The sequence below is a fragment of the Pongo pygmaeus genome, chromosome 5, assembly GCF_028885625.2.
Source record: "Pongo pygmaeus isolate AG05252 chromosome 5, NHGRI_mPonPyg2-v2.0_pri, whole genome shotgun sequence".
In the NCBI taxonomy this organism is placed as follows: domain Eukaryota; kingdom Metazoa; phylum Chordata; class Mammalia; order Primates; family Hominidae; genus Pongo; species Pongo pygmaeus.
Window position 1 is genome coordinate 25,682,309 of NC_072378.2, and position 20,827 is coordinate 25,703,135.

General features: G+C 38.3%; 1 protein-coding gene across 9 annotated transcripts in view; it reads left to right on the forward strand.

Moving 5' to 3' along the window:
• The window catches only part of CARMIL1 (capping protein regulator and myosin 1 linker 1), a 354,404-nt gene that overhangs the window by 312,083 nt on the left and 21,494 nt on the right, over window positions 1-20,827 (forward strand). For all 9 annotated transcript variants that reach the window (XM_054493464.2, XM_054493465.2, XM_054493468.2 and 6 more), the window contains 3 exons: window positions 4,323-4,389; window positions 4,639-4,835; window positions 16,340-16,452. In XM_054493464.2, the coding sequence (XP_054349439.1) occupies window positions 4,323-4,389; window positions 4,639-4,835; window positions 16,340-16,452 (377 nt within the window). The remainder of the gene's footprint in view (window positions 1-4,322; window positions 4,390-4,638; window positions 4,836-16,339; window positions 16,453-20,827) is intronic.

The window sequence follows — 20,827 nt, forward strand, 5'->3', positions numbered from 1 at the left end:
TGCTTTGGAGCTGATAAAGCCACCTCCCCCAAATGAGGTTAATGCCTTGTGGGGTTGGTAAATATCACTTTGTACACACCTAGCAAGAGACATAATATCTGTAGGTTAGGAGTTTCTGAAATTTTTCAAGCTGTAATTGTGCATCTGCTTATAAAAAGCTAGATTGGATGTCTTAAGCCATTAATATGTTGGCCTCATTCCTGCCTTATTCCTTTGCTATGAAGGCTTTTTATGTGTTTTAGCTTTTCTGTTTCTTTGTTTGTGAATGGTATCCCTCTCCCTCCCCTTTTCTAGTAATGCTGTTGCTTTATCTCTCTCCCATTCATATTTTTTTTCTTTCTTTTTGCTGCATGGAGACTCTCTGCTGTACAAGTGTAAGTATTTTTGGTGGCTCTGCGGTTTCTGGCTGTACTGCTTTATATTCTTGTGCTCCATTTGCTTCTGTGCTGCCTGGCTGGTCTCCCAGGAGACTGTAGTGTCGTCGTCCATCTGCAGATCCTGAATGAAATAGGCAACAATTTAGAGACAAGATTGGATTTTGCAAGATGGTTCAGCTAGCAAAACAGGCGATGAATTTAAAATGTCTCCAGCCATGTGCCTGAAAGCAAGCAGAGTGTTGATGAAGAGGATACAAACATTCAAGAGGAGACAAGTGCTTATTCCACTCATGTAATAATAACAATAATAAAGACATGATTACTTTTAAGATTTTTTTCCTGATTCTTGTCATATTACTTGTTTCGGGCCCAGGGTTGTAGAAAATAGACATTATGATTTGTTTCTTATATTAGGAGAACTTTCCTAATCTTCTTCTTAACTGGTATTGTTATTTGTTTTTTTCTTTCTACAGCCTTGGTGGTGAGGGGGAGGTAATTATGGATTCTTGAACTTGGAGTGAGAGTGTTATTTATTATTCTTTGAGAAAACGTGGCAAAAACAAAGCACCTCTTTCTATTTTTATGGTGACTTAAGCAATTTGACTCTCATTTTTTTAAAAAAAAGTATGTCTAGGAATTACATGTTAAAAGTGGGTTTGACAGGAAAAAAATGTTACGTTGTTTGGAAGGTTCCAAGATTAGTCTTTAACTTGTAGTAAAAGTAGACATATCTCAATTGAGCTATGTGCAGAATAGTTTAAAATTCATCATAAAAATTTGATCAAATGAGTACAATTTCAGAGTAATGTAGACATTGATGCTTTTGGATTCTCAGAAAATAGAGTTGTGGCCTTTTTGTTCACAGTGTCTGCCACAGTGGGGATTTATTGATGATTTGTGATGTTAGGACAAGAAAGAAGTCTATGTTTAAGATTTTCCTGCTAAAATTACATTTAAAATAAGGGTTTAACACATTTTTCCTCATACTTCTTTGGGATATGGGTTTGGAAAATTATACCTTATTTTTTGCAAGATGCATTTTTTAAGATAAGTTAATTTTGTCTAGGCCTCAAGTTGACAGTGTTAACCGTTGATTGATGAGAGGTCCATTTGCAGTATGTACCTCTTCTTTTTCAAACGCTGACCCCCCTTCATCTGATGGACAGTTTGTGATTTCTCTGACTCAGAAAATACTTAGGCATTAACAAATGTCAGGGAAAGGTCAATAAGGACTAAGTAACAGTTTGAAAAAATTGACCCTTTCATTTTGGTACAAAAAGAGAAGAGAGCTAACAGTGTTAAAGAAGATGGTAAAGTCAGATTGTTTTCTTTTTCTGGGATGTAATTCATCAACCCAACAGATGGGGAGGGGAGGAGGAAGGAACGCAAATAAACCAAATTTCTAGACAAACATTAAATATTTGCTCCTAAATATACACTTAGGTGGATAATTATAGTACATTTTTATATTTCCTCTTGCTTTAGGTTTATATGTAATGGCATTGTAAGAATAAGCCAATAAGATTAAGGAAGTCCACATTTTCTGTAAAACTAAGGAAGAATTACTTCCAAAGAAAAGTAAAAAAAAATGAGAGAAATGAGATTGAGTTTTTTTTCTCTCTTGTTGCACTTAAATCCCATGAAGGAAAGATATAGAAGCTGGATTGCCTTCTTAATACAAATTGTAGAAACTAGCCTGATTAGAAATTCTATTTTAGCAAAAGACCATTGGCTCTGTGCCAAAACTTCAGAACTAAAAGATATGATAGTTTAGATTTATGGCAAATGTAATTAGAAGTTACTTACCCTTGTAAAAAGCACACAAAGTAAAGGAAAGCAAGTAAAATACATTAGAGTGAGTTTTTCTGATATTCAAGCTTTGTATACTGGGCTTTGAAGCATTGGAAAACAAGACCAAGAGGAGAAAACTAGCTCCCCTTTGAGTGATATCAACCGTCAAATTATCCTGATGATTTTGTGTGTTTCTTAATTATGTCTATGAAATTAAACTAAGCTGAATGACCTATTCACAGATGCACACGAGTTTGTAAATGCGATTCTTTCTGTACATATTATATATTGTCATTTACTGTATATATAGTACATATTTTTATATGTTTAAAATTATATTTGAAATATCATGATTTTTATATATTTTACATATATTTGGCATCATAAAGACTTTCATGATATGGAAACTTAAACCAGACTATTTTTGCCCATGAATACACTTCCCATAAAATATAATCGAGTCAAGAAAAAAAAAAAGACATCTTCAGTCTATGCATTTTTAAACATCTTTCCTCTTTATTTGTGACAATCTAAATGGAATTGGCTAAAAATTATATCTGAAGCTACTTCTTGATTATTTTACCTACCATGATTGTGCACAAGATGGATAGAATACTGAAGAACTTGTTGCGACCAAACACAGCATATATTTTGATAGCTTGTATCTCCTGAGAATTATTTTCAGAGATTTCACTTGTGAATAGACCAGGCAGGCCACTAACTTCTTCAGCCAACTGCATGGCTAACTTTGGGGAGAACTGCCTTAAACTGGATTCCTTTCCATTTGCATTGAGTTAGCTGAGTTTTTATTGAACCTGCAAAGCCTGTTACTTTATAAATAGCTTTTCCTCAGATTGTCTGCCTTTAACAAAACCTTGAAAAAAGCCAAATCAGCAAGTTTCATTTTGTAGTTTAGGAAAACCAGTCTGTATTTCAATATAATTACTAATCATTTTTTTCTCTCCCTTTTCTCTCAACAACAAATAATAGCAAAATGATATTATTATTAAAACTGGCATAATTGTCAAAACTATAGATTTGTTTGCTTTAAAGATCAGTATCAGCCAGTTTCTCCTTGGAGCTAAAGAATGTTTTTCAATCATGTAGTTTTTTTTTTTTGAGGAAGCATTAGGTGAAAACCTATTAAATGAAATGAAAGTATGCAAACTAAGGTCTTTCAATTATGTTACCTCTTAGTTTATACACTTACCAGTTTCCTGATATCAAACCAGTGAAAACATCCCTAACATCCATCCATGTCTATATGGGTCATGAATGATGTGGCAGGAAGGCTGCTGGCCTGACCCTCCTCACTGGGTTCTGTCTCTGGCTCTGCTCCTTCTGACAACATGAATGTTAGCTTTTGTCACCTCTGTAACTCAATTTCATCGTTGGAGTTTATTTGTGTAGGTGATGACAAAGCTTCCCTCCATCTTTGATATTTGTGTGATCCTATTGAGGGAGAAGATAGTGCCTTTCTGAGGGTTGACTTTGCACCATAAACAGTTGACACCAATACTAGGAAAGTGCTCTTCAGTTTTGGCCCTTGGTTTGAGTTTGGGTTTCATTTTTTAGAAGATTAACAGGATCAAAGACATTTCACTGAGAAATGCCAGCAGATACAGATTTTTGAATCCTGGCACCTTTTCCTGGTCTTTGTCCATGATGTAAGGATCAAAATCTTGGGGGCAAATATTTGAAACAAGAGAGTGAAACTACTTAAATCATTGACGTGACACAGAAAGAAGTCAGGGTTGCTTTCATTGATGTTACTGTGACAATGATCAGTTAATAATAGTGTTTTCAATTTTTCGTGACTGATTTTTATAGTCTTTGATTTTTATTTTTGTATCCATTTTAACATCCTCTTATACAGCTTGGAATTAAATTCATTCATTGTTCTTTTGAGCTATATAAGTGGAATTCAACTGGTTAGGGATGGGGGAACAAAAGAAAGAGGTTAGCTGTATCATTTGAGAAATTGTAAACATTTAGAAACAGTTTGGTCTCTTCAGTCAGATTTTCAATCATCCTCTAAAGCAGAGAAACAACTACTGAGTTAAACAATCGATCCAGAATGTTTCAGAAGTTTGAAAGGCAAGTTTTCTGTGGCTACCTAAATGTTTTTTTAAATTATAATTATTTCATTTCTAGATGACCCCTAAATCCAAAAGGAAGAGTATCCACAGCCGAATGCTGCGGCCTGTTTCTAGGGCCTTTGGTAAGTGTTTTGCTGCTGCCAGTCATTTCCTTGGACCTGTGAAGCACCCTCAGCAAGACCTTAGACCATTTTAGGAATGTTCCTTATGGATGCCCTACATGGGTAAATATTGAGAAAGAGTTCAGTGATCTGTGAATGGGTGTTTGCTATTCTATGCTAGACTTAAAATTACTTTTAGGAATTTTTTATCCATCTCTATGCATTAAGCTTTGGCCTTGGGCTGTTTTTTTTTTTTTTTTTTAATTTTAGAAATGGAGTTTGATCTAGATAAAGCACTGGAAGAGGTACCAATTCATATCGAAGACCCGCCCTTCCCATCCCTCAGACAGGAGAAACGGAGCTCGGGATTTATCTCTGAGTTGCCCTCCGAAGAGGGGAAGAAGCTGGAACACTTTACCAAGTTAAGGCCAAAAAGGAATAAGAAGCAGCAACCCACCCAAGCAGCGGTAGGTGGACTGGAGAGGCCCCATCTCTCCCACACCCTTTTCTTCTCTGGGGAAAGTTGGAGGGTCTTGCTAAAGTGCTTTGCACAAACATGAAAGCTATGGTTAAGGAGACTAGAACCTCTTTACATGAGATATACAAAGTATCTCAACTTGGTGCTCAATAATTTTGGAGAATGAACAGATTGTGTCACTTAAATAAAACAACATAATTGTGGAGAAAACAATGCTGTAAAATTTCCAATTCTTCAGAACAGAGCTGCCCTTGGAAATCCTTAGATAGATAAGGTTTATCTAGGATAGGAAATCCTTATTCTAGATAAATGTCTCTAGCATTTTGCAGTGTCTGGGCAAAAAAGATACAAGTACCAAAAGAATTAATTGGTAATTAAAAATTGTTTGATTCTGGAGTGCACACATGCATCCCCCCCTCCACAAACTGATGTAACCGAAGTGTTGGAGAAGAGCCCTAAGTGGGAGCCCCAGTGTGTGACTCTTGACATCGTGCTCTTTCTACTCCAGTAGAAGGCTCAATTGTGTGTGCTGATGAGCCTTAATGTAGTTTACCCATGTCTCTCTCTGGTTAATGTCTTTTCTCTCCTTTATAGCTAAACTTCTTGAAAAAGTTTGCCTGTGCCAATTGTCTCTACTGTCTCTCTTCTTCACCTTCCAGTCACTCCACAATTTACCAAAATCTTCCTTCTATATCTACCTACCCTTTAAACCACCCTCCCAAGGTCACTCCAGACCAAATCCTGTGGACTCTTCAGCTGTCCGTCATCTTGATGTTTCAGCAGTTCCTTGACACGGAAAGCTCTGTCATTCCCCACAGATTTCCCATTCATCTGAGTCATCACACTCTTTTCTTTTCCACCCACCTCTCCAGCAGTGTCCTTTCAGTTTTCCTGCCAGACCCATTTAAGTTTTTTATTGTCCGTCTGGGTGATATCATCTGAACTCATGGTTTTAGTCTTTGTTGTTGACTGTAGATTTCTGGATATCCACTTGCCTCATAAATTTGAATTAGTACCTCGGGCTCAAAAATTTGAAACTTAGATCCCACCTTTCCCTATAAGCCTGCCCTTCTCATATCCCCTGTTTTTCTTGGGACATTATCAGTTGACAGGTTAGAAAGCTGAATATGATCCTGATCACCAGCTCTCCCTCTTCCTCCTTGCTATGGCTACCTCCCAACCTGAGCTCCAGCCCTCCAATGCTACAGCCCTTTTCTTATTGCTTCCCCCCATCTCCTGGGCTGAGAACTACTTTCAGATTTTTTACATCTCCACTATGTCTCTGTAACTATCCACTTCTCTATACTTCCCTGTCCACCAGTGCTCTGGGAAAAAGCCAGATCTATTTAGACCTCTGGCCATAATACATTATTTTGGGACTTACCTTTGTGTTACACAGTGCCTAAGGGAAAACAGCCTCGAGTATGCCAACCCTGTGAGTCCTGGCTTCATTGTGGACAAAGGTGAAATCTCTCTAGAACAGACTGATGAGGTTGGGACATGCTACCCCAAAGTATGGCGCCTTGGCATTTGAGGAAATAACAAAAGCAGGAAGGTCATTCTCATCTTCCCCTTGCCTTTCTCCCTTGAGGCAGATCATAAAAGCTTCTTTCAAGAAGTGCCCTCTGTATAGCCAGAGGCAAGAAATGTCCTTATCTCTGAAGACTTGGGGACAGAGGAAAGAATCTGAACAAACAGGCCTTACTAAGTGCCCCCAGGTTATTACCATTAGATCATAGTTGTTTCTAAAGAAGGCAAGGCTTCTTCCAGGAAGCCCTCCTTACCCCTCCTACTGTGTTCCCGCAGAGCTAGGGTCACATGACACCAGGGAAGTTGTTCTCACAGGCTGGTTGTGCACAGTGCACAGCCTGAGCAACTCTCCGTGGAGGCCCCACCTCCTCCAGTGCCTGATGCTTACTCTGTCACAGCTCTCATCACACAGAGTTTTCTCAGCTTACTCCTTGTCTCTAAGTTCTGTGTAGGCAGGGCGTGTGATTTATTATTCATGGTAATATGCTCAGTGCTTACATTGGGTTTTGAATATAGTAGGGGTTCGACAATACTTATTGGATAAATAGGTGGATAGCTGGAGACATAGATGGATGAAGGTCACAATAACTTACCTGCCTGGTTGATAGTTTCTTCACTTTAGATCAGGCTTTTGTTGTGTTTGGTTAATTTCTCTCATTTGAATCCAAATAGCTTGACACCGTTTCAAAATACAAAAAAATTCTAGTTTGCTGTTTTCTAATTTACTGATTTTTAACTTTTTTAGTCCATTATTACATATTCTTATAGGGATATGCTTTCCTTTCTTTCTCTTTTTAAAATAAGGGAAATACTTTTGTAGATAGATAAAAAGACAACTCCCCCCCACCGACCCCCCACCCAGCAACCCACACTTCAGGTTCTAGGATGTTACTGAATAAGTGGTTTCTCTATGGCTCTTTCCATATGGAATAACACTAACAATATAACTTGTCTGCGAAATGGCTTAAGTTTATCCTTGATAAAACTGGTAACTCATGGAAAGAGATAATCTTGTGCACTTTTATCTTTTCTTTTCTTTTGTTTTTTTTTTTTTGTTTTCTTTTTTTTGAGACAGTGTCTCACTCTGTGACCCAGACTGGAGTGCAGTGGCACAGTCATTTCCTAACTGCAGCCTTGAACTCTTGGGCTCAAGCAATGACAATCTTCCCACCTCAGCCTCCTGAGTCGCTGGGACTACTGGTGCATATCACCATGCTTGGCTAATTATTTAAATAATTTTTTTGTAGTGATGGGCTCTTGGTATGTTGCCCAGGCTGATCTCGGAACTCCTAGCCTCAAGCTACCCTCCTGCTTGAGCTGCCAAAATGCTGGGATTGCAGGCATGAGCTACCATGCCAGCCTTTTTTCCTTAAATGTTTGAAAAATAGAAGGGAAGGAAGCTGTGGCAGAGTCCTATTTGAGGTGCATACTAGATATTGCAAGGGAACACAGACATTTCTCATGTATCACTAGGTTTCATGGCTGAAGCACCAGTAACAAAAGACAGGTCAACCAGGGAAAAGCATAAGAGAATTTATTTAATGTAAGTTTTATGTGACATGGGCACCTTCAGAAATGCAGACTCAAAGAAACGGGAGAACCCTTTGTATTTTTGTGCTAAGTTTGATGAAGTGGATAGTTACAGAGAAGTAGGATTAGACAAAGAGGGTATGATCTAATGGTAATAAACTGGGGGCACTTAGCAAGCCTGTTTGTTCAGACTCATCTCCCTCTCCCCATGTCTTCAGAGACATTTCTTTTTTCTGGCTATAGGGAGGACATTTCTTTTACCTGCCTATAGGGAGGGCGCTTCTCGAATGAAACTTTTATGACCTGCCTCAAGGGAGGAAGGCAAGGGGAAGATGAGAATGACCCTCCTGCTTTTGCTATTTCCTCAAATGCCAAGGCGCCATATTTTGGGGTAGCATGTCCCAACCTCATCAATCTGTTCTAGAGAGATTTCACCTTTGTCCACAATGAAGCCAGGACTCACAGGGTTGGCATACTCCAGGCTGTTTTCCCTTAGGGACTGTGTAACACAAAGGTAAGTCCCAAAATAATGCATTATGGCCAGAGGTCTAAATAGATCTGGCTTTTTCCCAGAGCACTGGTGGACTGAGAAGTATAGATTAGCACACCTTTACTTGAGTTCATAGTGAAAATATATTACCTTATGATATCACGCTGCTTACAATTTCCAAAGTGCTTTCATGTCTAACAGCCCTATGAAGCTGCCACACAGGCACCATTATGTAAATTTTTCAGGTAAGAATGAGGAGGCTGTGGCTTACTTTTATTATTAGTGTTTAGTAAGAGCAATTATTAACAATTATCGTTGTTTTTCTTCCTAGGATTCAGTAAAATCAGTTCATCCAAAGTCTGTCTTAGCTTTTCTAGAGTTCGTCTCTGAACCCTAATGCCTCAAGTGAACTTTTCCAGGTGTCAGAATTCTCAATGCCAAGGCTGAGTTAAATGCCAGCATGCCAGTTTCTTCCAGGCCAAACATGTTGTAATGACTGATTTTTGTGCCAAAAATGTACAAATAGATATTTGTGTAAATATGAAGAGTAGATAACCTATTTTTTAAAAAAAGAAACTAGGCACAAAAATTTAACCTTAGATCAAACCACAGTCATTTTAAGAACAATGGATATAGATATTTTAGCTATCTGTTTTAATTCCACCTCTGCCACTCCAAAAACAAAAGCAAAGATTTTTTTTTAAATAACAAGATAGAATGTTTCTTTCTTTTTTCCTTTTTACTTAATTTAAGTAGATAAAAGAATTCTTAACAATTACATTATAGCTGCTTAGCCTATAGAATTTAACCTTCTACTGTAGTAGTAAGAGCAAGATGCTAGGCTCAGCCAGTGAGCTCTCCCACTCCCTGGCATTGTGTATCTGGACAGAGGCTTGTGGGTTTTTTTTTTTAAAAACCTGAGCCAACTTGTTTCTAAATACCAGCATTGCCTACATCGTTGAGTTGTCATAAGAAATAAATAGGATAAAAATACGCCATCCTTTACTTAAAAACATTGTTGTTCAAAGCTGTTATTTCCATTTTAATATTAATTATCTTTACAATATAAATCTTATGTTTGCTTTTGCTTTTGTACCTGTTCTCCCTTTTCTACACTTAAATGGAGGAGGAAGAGAAAAAAATACCTGGAAACCGATTTAATACCACACTCATTTACCCTCATTAATTCATAGGGATTCTTACCCATGTTTACTAAGAGACAAATTAACTAACTTTACATACAATTTTATTCAAAAATTATTTCCTCAGTTGAATTGACTCTCAGAAAGTCTTTGCTTTTGGGAAAAGAGCATCACGTGGGTAATTTAAGAGTGGAAATGCCATTTTCTCAGGTACCAGAATGTTCCAGCTACAACAGAGAAAAGGGGGAAAATGTCTAGTGTACAGTGAGCCCTCCATATCCACACATTCTTCATTTGAGCATTCAACCAACTCTAGATTGAAAATATTTATTTAAAAGGCAATAAAAAAACCACAACAATAAAAAAATTATATAAATTTTAAAATACAGTATAACAATTATTTACGTAGCATTTACATTGTATTAGGTATTATAAGTAATCTAGAGATTATTGAAAGCACACAGGAGGATGTTTGTAGGTTATATACAAATACTATGCCATTTTATAGCAGCGACTTGAGCATCTATGGATTTTTGTATCCTCAAGGGTCCTGGAACCAATCCCCCTTGGATACTGAAGTTCAGCTGTATTAGGTGGGGTAACACTAGCTACTATATGAGATAAACCTTTACTATGTTAAATCTCTGATATTTTGGAGTTTATTTCTTGTTCATATCATAGTCCATTGTGGGTATTTCTGGCCAGGGGATGCTACCATTGTCAGGGATCCAGGTTACTTTTACTTTGTGGCTCTACCCTCCTTTTTGGTCCCTCAAGTCATATGCATTCAGCTGGAGGATGACATAAAGCATGAAGGCTCATACCCCTGAGGTTTTAAGGGCCGGGTCTGAAAGGATAAGCTTCACATTCATCTAAATACCACTTTCCAGAACTTGGCCGCGTGGCCACCTAACTGCAGGTGAGCATTCTAACCGCGACACCCAACAGGGATGGAGGCATGCTTATACTCACTCATCCACTGCCAGTTAGCTATTGCTTCTTTTTACTTTTTCCTAACATAACTATAGGTGAGAAGTATTCCCTTAAGGAAAAATCATTGAAAAATTTGCATAGAGGAGTGGAAAGAACACTGGACTGGGATATAGTGCTGACTCTACTACTAACTAGAATAATCTCCTAGTGGAAGGAATTTTAAAGATTACTCAATATTCAAGGGAATAGGAAGCCCAGGGCAGATAACTGATTTGTCCATGATCATTCTCTGAAATATTATACCATGCAGTGGCTTCACTTTGTGTGATATGTCAGTATCAGTCAGTTTGCCATATGTTCTCGGCATAGGGCATAGCCCCACACTAGTCAGCCCAATGATGAAACAAACCAACTCAAATTAAAATGGACTAACTCCTGGGTAATAGGTTTTCTCCTGTATGCATTGAATCATGGTGTCATAAGGCTGAAAAGGATCTTGAAGTCATCTTGTCCAGTCCCTCATCAGATGCTTAAAAATCCCTACACAGCCATTGATTGGCCATTCCATCCACGATGACTTCTTTCTCTGAAACTGCCATTTACTTAAAGCTCTAATTATTAGCAAATTATTTTTTGTGTTGCTAAAACTCTTACTGTATAGCTTGAACTTAGCCATCTTGTTTCTGTCTTCTGGAGTGGCACGTGGTATCCAAGTCTCTTCTACTTAGTAGACTTAACAATATTTGTGGGTCAAATCTTAATTCTTCAGCTCTTTCGATGTTCTCCATATGAAATTGTCTAGAATCCATTTACAAGTCTCGTTACTCTGTTCTGAATAAATTGCAGCGTGGCACCCAAGACAAAATAGAGTACTTTAGTAAGATCTGCCATATCGCTTCTCTCCTTTTATTTATTTATTTTTCAGACAGGGTCTCACTCTGTCACCCAGGCTGGAGAGCAGTGGTGCAATCTCGGTTCACTGCCACCTCCCCCTCCCAGGCCCAAGTGATCCTCCCACCTCAGTCTCCCAAGTAACTGGGATTACAGGTGCGCACCACCACACCCTGCTAATTTTTGTATTTTTTGTAGAGACAGGGTTTTGCCATGTTGCCCAGGCTGGTCTCACACTCCTGAGCTCACATGATCCACATGCCTCAGCCTCCCAAAGTACTGGAATTACAGGTGCGAGTCACCACACCCGGCCCATTGCTTCTCTCCTTTTAAGTAGGAAACTTCTATTTATTCAACCACAGGCTGCATTCACCTTTAAAATGGCTGTATCATCCAGGTGACTGTTATTGATCTTATTCTCAGGCAAGGTCTGTAATCTGTTTTTATACACATATTTCAGACAGAGAAAAAGGGGGTGCATGCAGCAGGGAATCTAAACTACCCAGAAGTCCTAGTATACTTCCAGTTGCAACTTGTTGGCCAGAAATGAACTATATTTCCATCCCCAGCTACAGGAAAATCTAGGAAGATAAATAGCCAGTTGGTCACATCGATACTCCAGTTAAGTCAGGGTTTTGTTATTGAGTCAACAAGAGCAAATAGACACTAAATAGACACAAAGCAGTTTCTGCTGTAATTTATTCAGTTGAGAGTTTTCTTCTATTTTGCTAATTTTGCATTTGAATGAATGGTAGTTTGATTCTTTTTTTTCAGTATTTGTCGAGACTGATAATTTTTCTTTTGTAATGTGAAATGTGGGTGAATCTCATTAATATACTTTTTCTAGTGTTATAACATTCTTGATCATGATTTTTTGCTTTGTTTTAATACACTGCAAGGCTTTGTTTGCTAATATTTTATGAGAATTTTTGCATCTATATGCATAAATGAGAGAGACTTAACATGTTTATTTTTCTTGTCTAAACCATCCATCTAGTTTGGCTTTCAAAGTTATACTATCTTCATAAAATTGATTGGGAAGCTCTTTCTTTTCTCCTATTCTCTGGAACAGTTTACATATAATAGAGATTGTCTCCTCCTCTCCTGGGATGCCATCTGGGCCCTAAGTGTTGTCTATATGCTTGTGTGCATGTGATACTTGTATGTAGATATATTACTAAGGATTTTATTTCTTTTGTCATAGATCTGTTCAGGTTACCTAATTCTTAAGATCATTTTGATAATTTATATATTTTTAGGATATCCTCCATTTAGTCTAATTGTTCATTTAATTGTTTATAGAATTCCTTTAGGTTTTAATTTTCTTATACTGATAGCTTTAATCTCTTATATAGCTATGTCCCCTTTTTCATTTTAACATATTTTTAATGCCTTTTCTCTTAATGTTGTCATCTCTTTTATTAGTCTTTTTCTAAGAGTCAACTGTTTTATCAATCCTCTCAAGTTCATTAATTTTTTTCTTTTATTATATTTTCTTCATTTTACTTCCTTTGGGTTCCTTATTTCTTGATTGCTTAGCTAATTAATTTTCCATGTTTTTTACATTCTAATATATGCACATAACATTCCATGATTATTCAGTTCACTAATTAGCACTCCTTGGTGTATTTGTTCGAAGAATTACTAATGCACCTAATTGTCTTTACTTCCTGCCCATTCATCTCCATCCAGCCAATGAAGACATTGTGAGAGATTTGGCAGCTGCCGCATCAAAATCCAGGTGCACCGCCTACTGTCTTTCCCTGTTGTATTCACTGTAATAATCCTGGCAGAGGGAAAACAGAGGGTGGTCTGAATTGTCTTTAGTCCTCACGATCACCAGCTTATTTTCTCAGCATTCACGAATTATCCTTTTAGCACTTACGCACTGGAGGTGCAAAATCTACCTTCTTTATCAAATATCAACAACAGCGATTCCTAATTTTATTTGTAAAAGCCTTTCTCTGAGTGCAAACGCAGTGGGTTCTGGCCCCAGGCTCACGGCTAAGGTGTCTGCTTCCTCCCTTTCCAACAGCTGTGCTACCCTTTTCAGTCTGAAAGGTATTCTCCTTGACAGAAAAGACCAAAAGCAAATGGGATTTTGAGAACTTCTGATAACTGTTTGTCCCTTCCTTTGCTTTTGTTAGAAAAGGAGCTGAAACAGCATATGCATTTGACCTTGAACTCTTTTGCAAACTACATTTCAATTCAGTCTTCAGTTTTTCTACCGCTCTTCACATAGGCTGATGTCACCTCCTGCTTCCTAGTTTAACAGATGCATTTTAAACCATGTCTCATGGAAGATCTCCCAGTGATACTGGACTTCTCCTAACCTGTCTGCTCTCTGTCTCTTTATCTCTAAAATGACAGGGTTGGACTGGAGGATCTGTAGGGGCCAGTCCAGCCCTAAAAGCTGGCCTGTCCTGCAGGAAAGCAAACTGTTTTGTTCAGCTCTGTGCCTCCATCTCTGAAACGCATTGATGTACCCCACATTCCCAGAGAACCATTCGTGCTGGCTGTGACTTCTGTTTCCAAGCAGGAAAAGAGAAATTTTTCCTGAGGGGAGAAATTATACAAGTAAAACTTAACTTTTTTTTTTTTTTTTTTTTCCCAAAATGGAAAGAGGAATCATTGGGGGAAGCTGGGAGGAAGCCCTGTGTTAGGACCATATGTCCTGGGGTCACATCTTTCTTCATCCATCAGTCAGGTGACCAGTGTGGGTGCCCCTAACCTTCTGAGCCACTGTTTGATCTGTGACTAACCAAAAAGTAGGATAGTACTATCTCTTTCAGTTTAAAGGGTAGACGTAAGGGTGACATAATAATGTGTAAAACACATGTAAACTGTCAAGAACTATATTAACTTAAGGGGCTATTACTGCTATAGAGATTCTATCCTCAATTCTTTTCCAAAAGGGAAAAATGATATAATACAAGCAAGTTCTGTACTACTTTATCTTTTGTAATCAAAATAAAAGTTATTCAGTGAGCTTTTTCTCTGCATAACGGAATTATAGAACTTTGCTGATTGTCTGCTCTTTTGCAACACGTAGGAAAACCTTGCTCCAATATAAAGCACCATTCAGATGAGAGGTATAATTGTTATTTCATAGGGTTCTTTGTCTATTATCTGTTGTCTCTTCACTTTTCAGCATGTCACAAACATGAACTCAGACACATAGTTCATTTTCATAGTGAGAGCTTCCCGATGAATGAAGTGGATGATTGTTCAAGGGGTTTTTTCTTTAAACAATTTCCATACAGACATAAGCCATGTTCCCCCTAGGCACCTTGAGACTTGCAAATCAAGATTACAGGAAACAGCTTTCCCACTGCTCTATGGCAAGACATCTAGACCAGGTATCCCAACCACATGAGAATTTGTCCTTGTATCCAACAGCATGGGCAAGATGCATGCTTTCTCTCAGTCATCCACAACCTATCTGTGAAATATTAATATACATTGCAGACACAAATCAAGCATCTGACTAAGCTTACTATGAGTTGTCCTTTCAAAGAGACATGCTAACTTAGTATAGCTTTCTGATAGCTTCTCACCAGCCTCTCTCATAAGATCGGAGTTTTTGGCTGCCTGCTGGACACCTGCTTCTGGATTTCCCACAATACCTCAAACACTCAAGAAGATAAGACACAGCTTTTTCCCTAAATATGATATTTGTAACGTGTTCCCTAGAACCATGTCCCCATTTACCTGGCCTAGAAACTTTGACCATGTATATCTTGGGCAGCTCTTGTCTTCCCATTCTCACTTCTCCACTTCATTAGTTCCTCATCACCTCCAGATTACATTAAATTATTCAAGAGTCTTTGATTTCAGCTCCTGAACAGGTTTACCTACTTATATTCTCTGGCATCTCCAATTGGTCCTTCATGCTGCCCCAGAATTACCTCCCCAGAATTTAGGTTGGGCCATGCTGCTGCGTTGGGGGCTCCCTATCATCTAAGGAGTAAATTCCTTCTTCCTTAGCATAAGGCTCAAGGCTGTTCCTTATGGGTTATTGTATTATTAGTTGGAAAGTATTCAACTGGATATTATGAAATACTCAATACTCACTCAAAAGTGACTTAAACAATGAGAAATATTTATTTTCTCACCTAACAAAAAATCCAGAGGCCTCAGGATCCAGGCGTGCTTATTCAGCAGCAGAGCACAGGTACCCAGGTGCTTTCCCCTTTCTGCTTTGTTATTGTCAACCAGCGTGCAGCCTTTTATCCTTGGGCCTCCCCATTTGGTGAATGCCAGGGGCCTTCTGCAGCTCAGACATCACATCTCCCTCACATAACTGCGGAAAAACACATTCTCTCCTCCTGACAAAACCTGCCCCCATGAGCTCCCTCGCAAATTTCCCCTTGTATCTCACACACCAGGATTATATCCCACTCCCATGCCTATTAATCACAGACAAGAGGAAGGGATTGTAGCTTAAGCAAATCAGTATCCATAATCTGACTCTAGGGCTCTTGGGCTCTTCCAGCAAGAAAGAAAGTAGGCAGGGGAGAGAGTTATGGGAAGCCAGTAATAGCATCTGCTATGCTCCATCCTTAGCAGCCAGCCCCACCCACACACCTCAGGGCCCTGGAGTTATCACCACTCTCAGAAGTCAGTGTGTGTTTCATTTCTCCATGCACTCCCTTTGCCCTTACCACATGCCTGCAGTGCCTTTCTCTGCCTTTAGAAACACTCGACTCATCCTATCTGTTAGGTCCAAGCTTCTGATGCACCAGTCAGCATGAATCCTCCACAAGGCATGGTGTTTATAGTGCATCCCTCACTTTTGTTTCTTCCTGTCTATGTTATGATTGTACATATGGCTTCTATTCCTGTAGATTACGTGGTCCCTATTTTAGTGAGCCTTGTCCCTCCCATAACCCTTAGTCACAGTGTCTTAAATCTAGTAATAAATGTTTGCTAAATCAAGGTGCATGTGAATTAACATTACATCTGTTTGTTTTGCAGGTCTGTGCTGCCAACATAGTCTCCCAAGATGGTGAACAGAATGGTCTCATGGGGAGAGTGGATGAAGGTGTAGATGAATTTTTTACCAAGAAGGTGACCAAAATGGATTCCAAGTGAGTTCAGAGTAATTTCACTAATAATACTATTTAATTCATATTTAAATTACTAACAGTTACAATTAAACTTAGTATACTAAGTTTCATTTTATATATGGAAATTACTATTCTGACAGCTTACAAAATACGGTCTCTGGGCTGGCGATACCAGTGTCACCTGGGACCTTGTTAGAAATGCAAACTCTCAAACTCCTACCCCAGACCTACTGAATCAAAAGCTCTGGAGGTTGGGCCCAGCAATCTGTATTTTAATAAGCCCTCCAGGTTATGCTGAGGCATGCTCCAGTTTGAGACCTATTGTACGAATCTAAACCAGACCACAAAATATACCACCCCAAGATTCTTTTAGGGCTTCATCACTTGGGTAGTTCCATTACAGGGTAATGATCATGGGTATGCTGGAATTACTTACTTTGAGCTTCTCCTTGTTCATAATTTGATTTATGGGGTTGGGGGGGCTAAGTCATTGCTTAATGGCATGATTTAACAGACAGTGTCAAAATGACAGCAAAATTAGTAGAGAGCCCTCATAGTCAGCATTTTCTGAAGTTTTCTCCTTATTTTCTTGCTACTGGGACAGTTCCCTTAGAAGATAGTTCAGTGGTACTTTTGTTAACAGTTCTTTAACTTGAAATATTTCAGTCTTTAAGCATGATTTGTACCATGTTATTTAACCCTCAACTAAATACAAATCTATCCCAAAATACACTCTTAACATGGATTTGTCTTTATGAAGATTCTTCACCTTGAGATATCAAGTTCAGGAACAAACATAAGCCAGATAAGCCAAAGGCGGCAGGCTGGGCACAGGTAGGGAAGAAACTAATCAATTCTATTAGATGGATGTGCCTTATCTTGCCTCAGCAGGATGGTGAGGTGGCAGTGAGTTAAATTTATATCCATAACAATGTAACTTACTGAATCTTATAACCTTTAGGACCCAATTATTTGTCTTCTTGGACACTGGCCTTGAAGCTTAGCATACTATACTTGGCAAAATTTTGTTCTCCTGTCTTTCAAGAACCAACCTAAATGTCATTTATTCTTTGAAGCTTTTCTGGGACTGCTTCTCCCACCCCCCCAAATTAATTGCTGTTTCTCTACTGCTGACTTAATACTCTTCTTTCCATCCTTCACACACATCTGTTAAAGCCCACGTAATCCTTTAAGAGTTTGTTTGATTTTTAATTTTTTTATAATTGAAGGAATAGATGAATGTGTTTTCAATGTAAAAGATTCAAGAAAAACCAACACAAACATATAGCAAAATGGGAAATTGCTGTTAATGATTTGCTTTCAAGTCTTTTTTCCCAAATAGAATGCTACTCTTCAGGAGCGATACCTGGGCCTTATTTTGTTATAGCTTCAATGTCTAACACAGCCCATAGTATATAGTCTGCCCTCAATTAGTGATGGTTAAATGAAAGGAGAAAATCTCGACTCATCTCCATATAATTTACAGATACCATTGTTTGCTCTTTTTAAACTTCTGAAATTTCTATTCAGTTAGTGAGGTGGTTTATAAGCATTCGATCCAAACTGTATGTATTGTTATACCCGCCCCAGTGTGATTTTCTCTCCCGTTAATGCTGGTTTCTTCTTTAATAGGCTCTGAATGAAAGTTGGGTAAATTTTGTAAGGTATAAAATATATTTTTTTTATAAAGATACTGCTCAAGGAAGATTCTGTTCATGTTTCAGTACACAAATAGAAATAAATACATCAATTTTCATCATCAAATTTAATATGATGGAATCTACTAAAAGTTGTGATTTGAAATTTTTTTATAAATAGATTATTGTCAGTCCAATCTTTAAAGGTCAAGGGATAGGTAAAAACATGAAGTAGTACGAAGAAAGTTTGAAAATCAAAGTTATACATGCTCATAAAGTGTCAGATGTTCTACAAAGGCTTAAAAAAAGTTCCTTATTATTTTCCCACTCCCTATTCCCCAGAGGCAACTAATTTTTATTCCTTTAGCTGTTTCTTCCATTTGTCTTAATAGCATGCTTTCTTTTTTCTGTTTTCTGTGTTTCATTTTTAGATAGTACTATAACCGCTAACTTCTTACTTAGATGATGATAATACAGACTGAGTGTCTCTTATCTGAAATGCTTGTGACCAGAAGTGTTTCATATTTGGGATTCTTTTTTGAATATTTGTGTTATACTTGCTGGTTTTACATCCCTAATCTGAAATCCAAAATGTTCCAATGAGCATTTCTTTTGAGCATGTTGGTGCTGAAAAAGTTTCAAATTTTGGAGCATTTCAAATTATGGATTGCAGATAGTCAACCTGTATACTCTGTCACCAAACACACAGACACACACACACACACACGTACACACATACTTAGACACACACTTTTCCTTGCCCCACTTTCTTTATTTAATTTTATCATAATTGGTGTCTTAGGCTGTTTTCTGTTGTTATAACAAAATACTTGTGAGCGGGTAATTTATAAAGGAAAGAGGTTTATTTAGCTCATGGTTCTGGAAGCTGGGAAGTTCAAGTTTGGGTGGCCACACTGGTTGGCTTCTGGTGAGGGCCTCATGCTGCATAATGGCATGGCAGAGAAGTGAAAGGAGAATTGAGTGTGTGCAAAAAGAAAGGGGTGAAGGAGACTGACTCACTTCATAACAACCCACTCTCTCAAGAACGTATCCATTCCCATGAGAACTAATCCAGTCTCCGTAATTGGTTTTAATAACCTAATCACCTCTTAAAGGTACCACCTCCAAATACTATCAAAACTCATGTTGAGCCCAAGCCTCAACATGAGTTTTGATGGGGACAAACCACAACAGTTGGTTAGATCAATATTTAGTGTTTGCTTCATCCTAACCATGTAAATATTGACAACTGTGTTAGATCGTATACTGTGATTACATTTTCTCTCTATAGAATCTTTTGTTTTCCTTGATGTTAATTATTGTCCCCCTTTTCATTTGTTTTGTTTTCTGCATTCCTTTCACTGACTTATATCCTAAATCTCCAGTAAAGATATAAATTTCCTTTCAATTTGTTCAAGTATTCTCGGTTTTTTTCTTCTTGGACACACCTCTCACCAGCATCTGACCAGCTCCAGTGTAACCTCTAGGCCCATTCCACTGCTGTTGTCTGGGATCTCCCTTCATCATCTGCTGGGAGATTCCCTTCACCTCATCTCTGTGTCATTTTTCTGTTTCCATTGGCCCATGTTGTCTTAGTTTATGCCCCTGTTTTGGTGGAGCACCTTCTTGAATTGCTTCCTGAGAAAGAGAGTTTGGAAAACAAGTTTCTGTAACTGTTGCATATCTTTCATTTGGATTAATAGTGTCACTAGGTATAGAATTATAGGTTGGTCTTCGTTGTACCTTAGCATTTTGATAGCTTTGCTCCATTATCTTCTAGCTTCCGGTGTTGCTATGAGAATCTGATGTCGACTTGAATCCTAATCTTTTGTTTCTGACTTACTTTTGTTTTCCCTCTTCTCTGGAAGCGTTTGTGATCTTCTCTGCATTCCCAGTGTACAAAATTTTATGATGATATGTGCCCTGAGGTGGGCTTTTTATTTTTTAATTTTTTTAAAAAACCAATTTGCTGGACACTCATTAGCCATTTCAATCTGAAAACTCATGTCCTTTGTTGCTGAATTTTTAAAAATTATTTATCTCATAATTTCTTCCTTTTTTCTTTGTACTTTTTTCTTTAACTTCTATTATTATTATCATTTGAGATAGCATCTCACTCTATCACCCAGGCTGTAATGCAGTGGCGTGATCATGGCTCACTGCAACTTTGACCTTCCAGGCTCAGGTGATACTCCTACCTCAGACTCTTGATTAGCTGGGACTACAGGCATGGACCACCCCTCCCAGCTAACTTTTGTATTTTTTATAGGGATGGGGTTTTGCCATGCTGACCAGGCTGGTCTCGAACTCCCAGGGTCAAGCAGTCTGCCCACCTCAGCCTCCCAAAGTGCTGGGATTACAGGCATGAACTACCATGCCCAGGCCGTTATTCAGATTTTTCATTTCCTCTATTAATCCACTAATTTCTACCTTTTCTCCCCCTTTTTTTTTATTCTTTATATTCCCTTTTTTTTTTCTGGGAGATTTCCTCAGTTGTATCTTCCAACCTTGAGTTTTCTACTTCTGCTATCACATTTTGCTATTATTCATGTTGGTGGACGCAATATTTTTTCTCTTCCGTGTTGAAAAGGAATGGGGCACCAAAGAGCTTCTTGGAAATTTGTGGGTAGAGCTTGTTGACTGGTGGGCTTCAATGTAGGGTGGTCTTCCTGGACCATTTTGTTGGGGGGAGAGGGTATCCCTGACTCTCATAATCTTTAGGTCCTTTCTGTTGAGCTTTGGAAACTTTGATCTCCCGC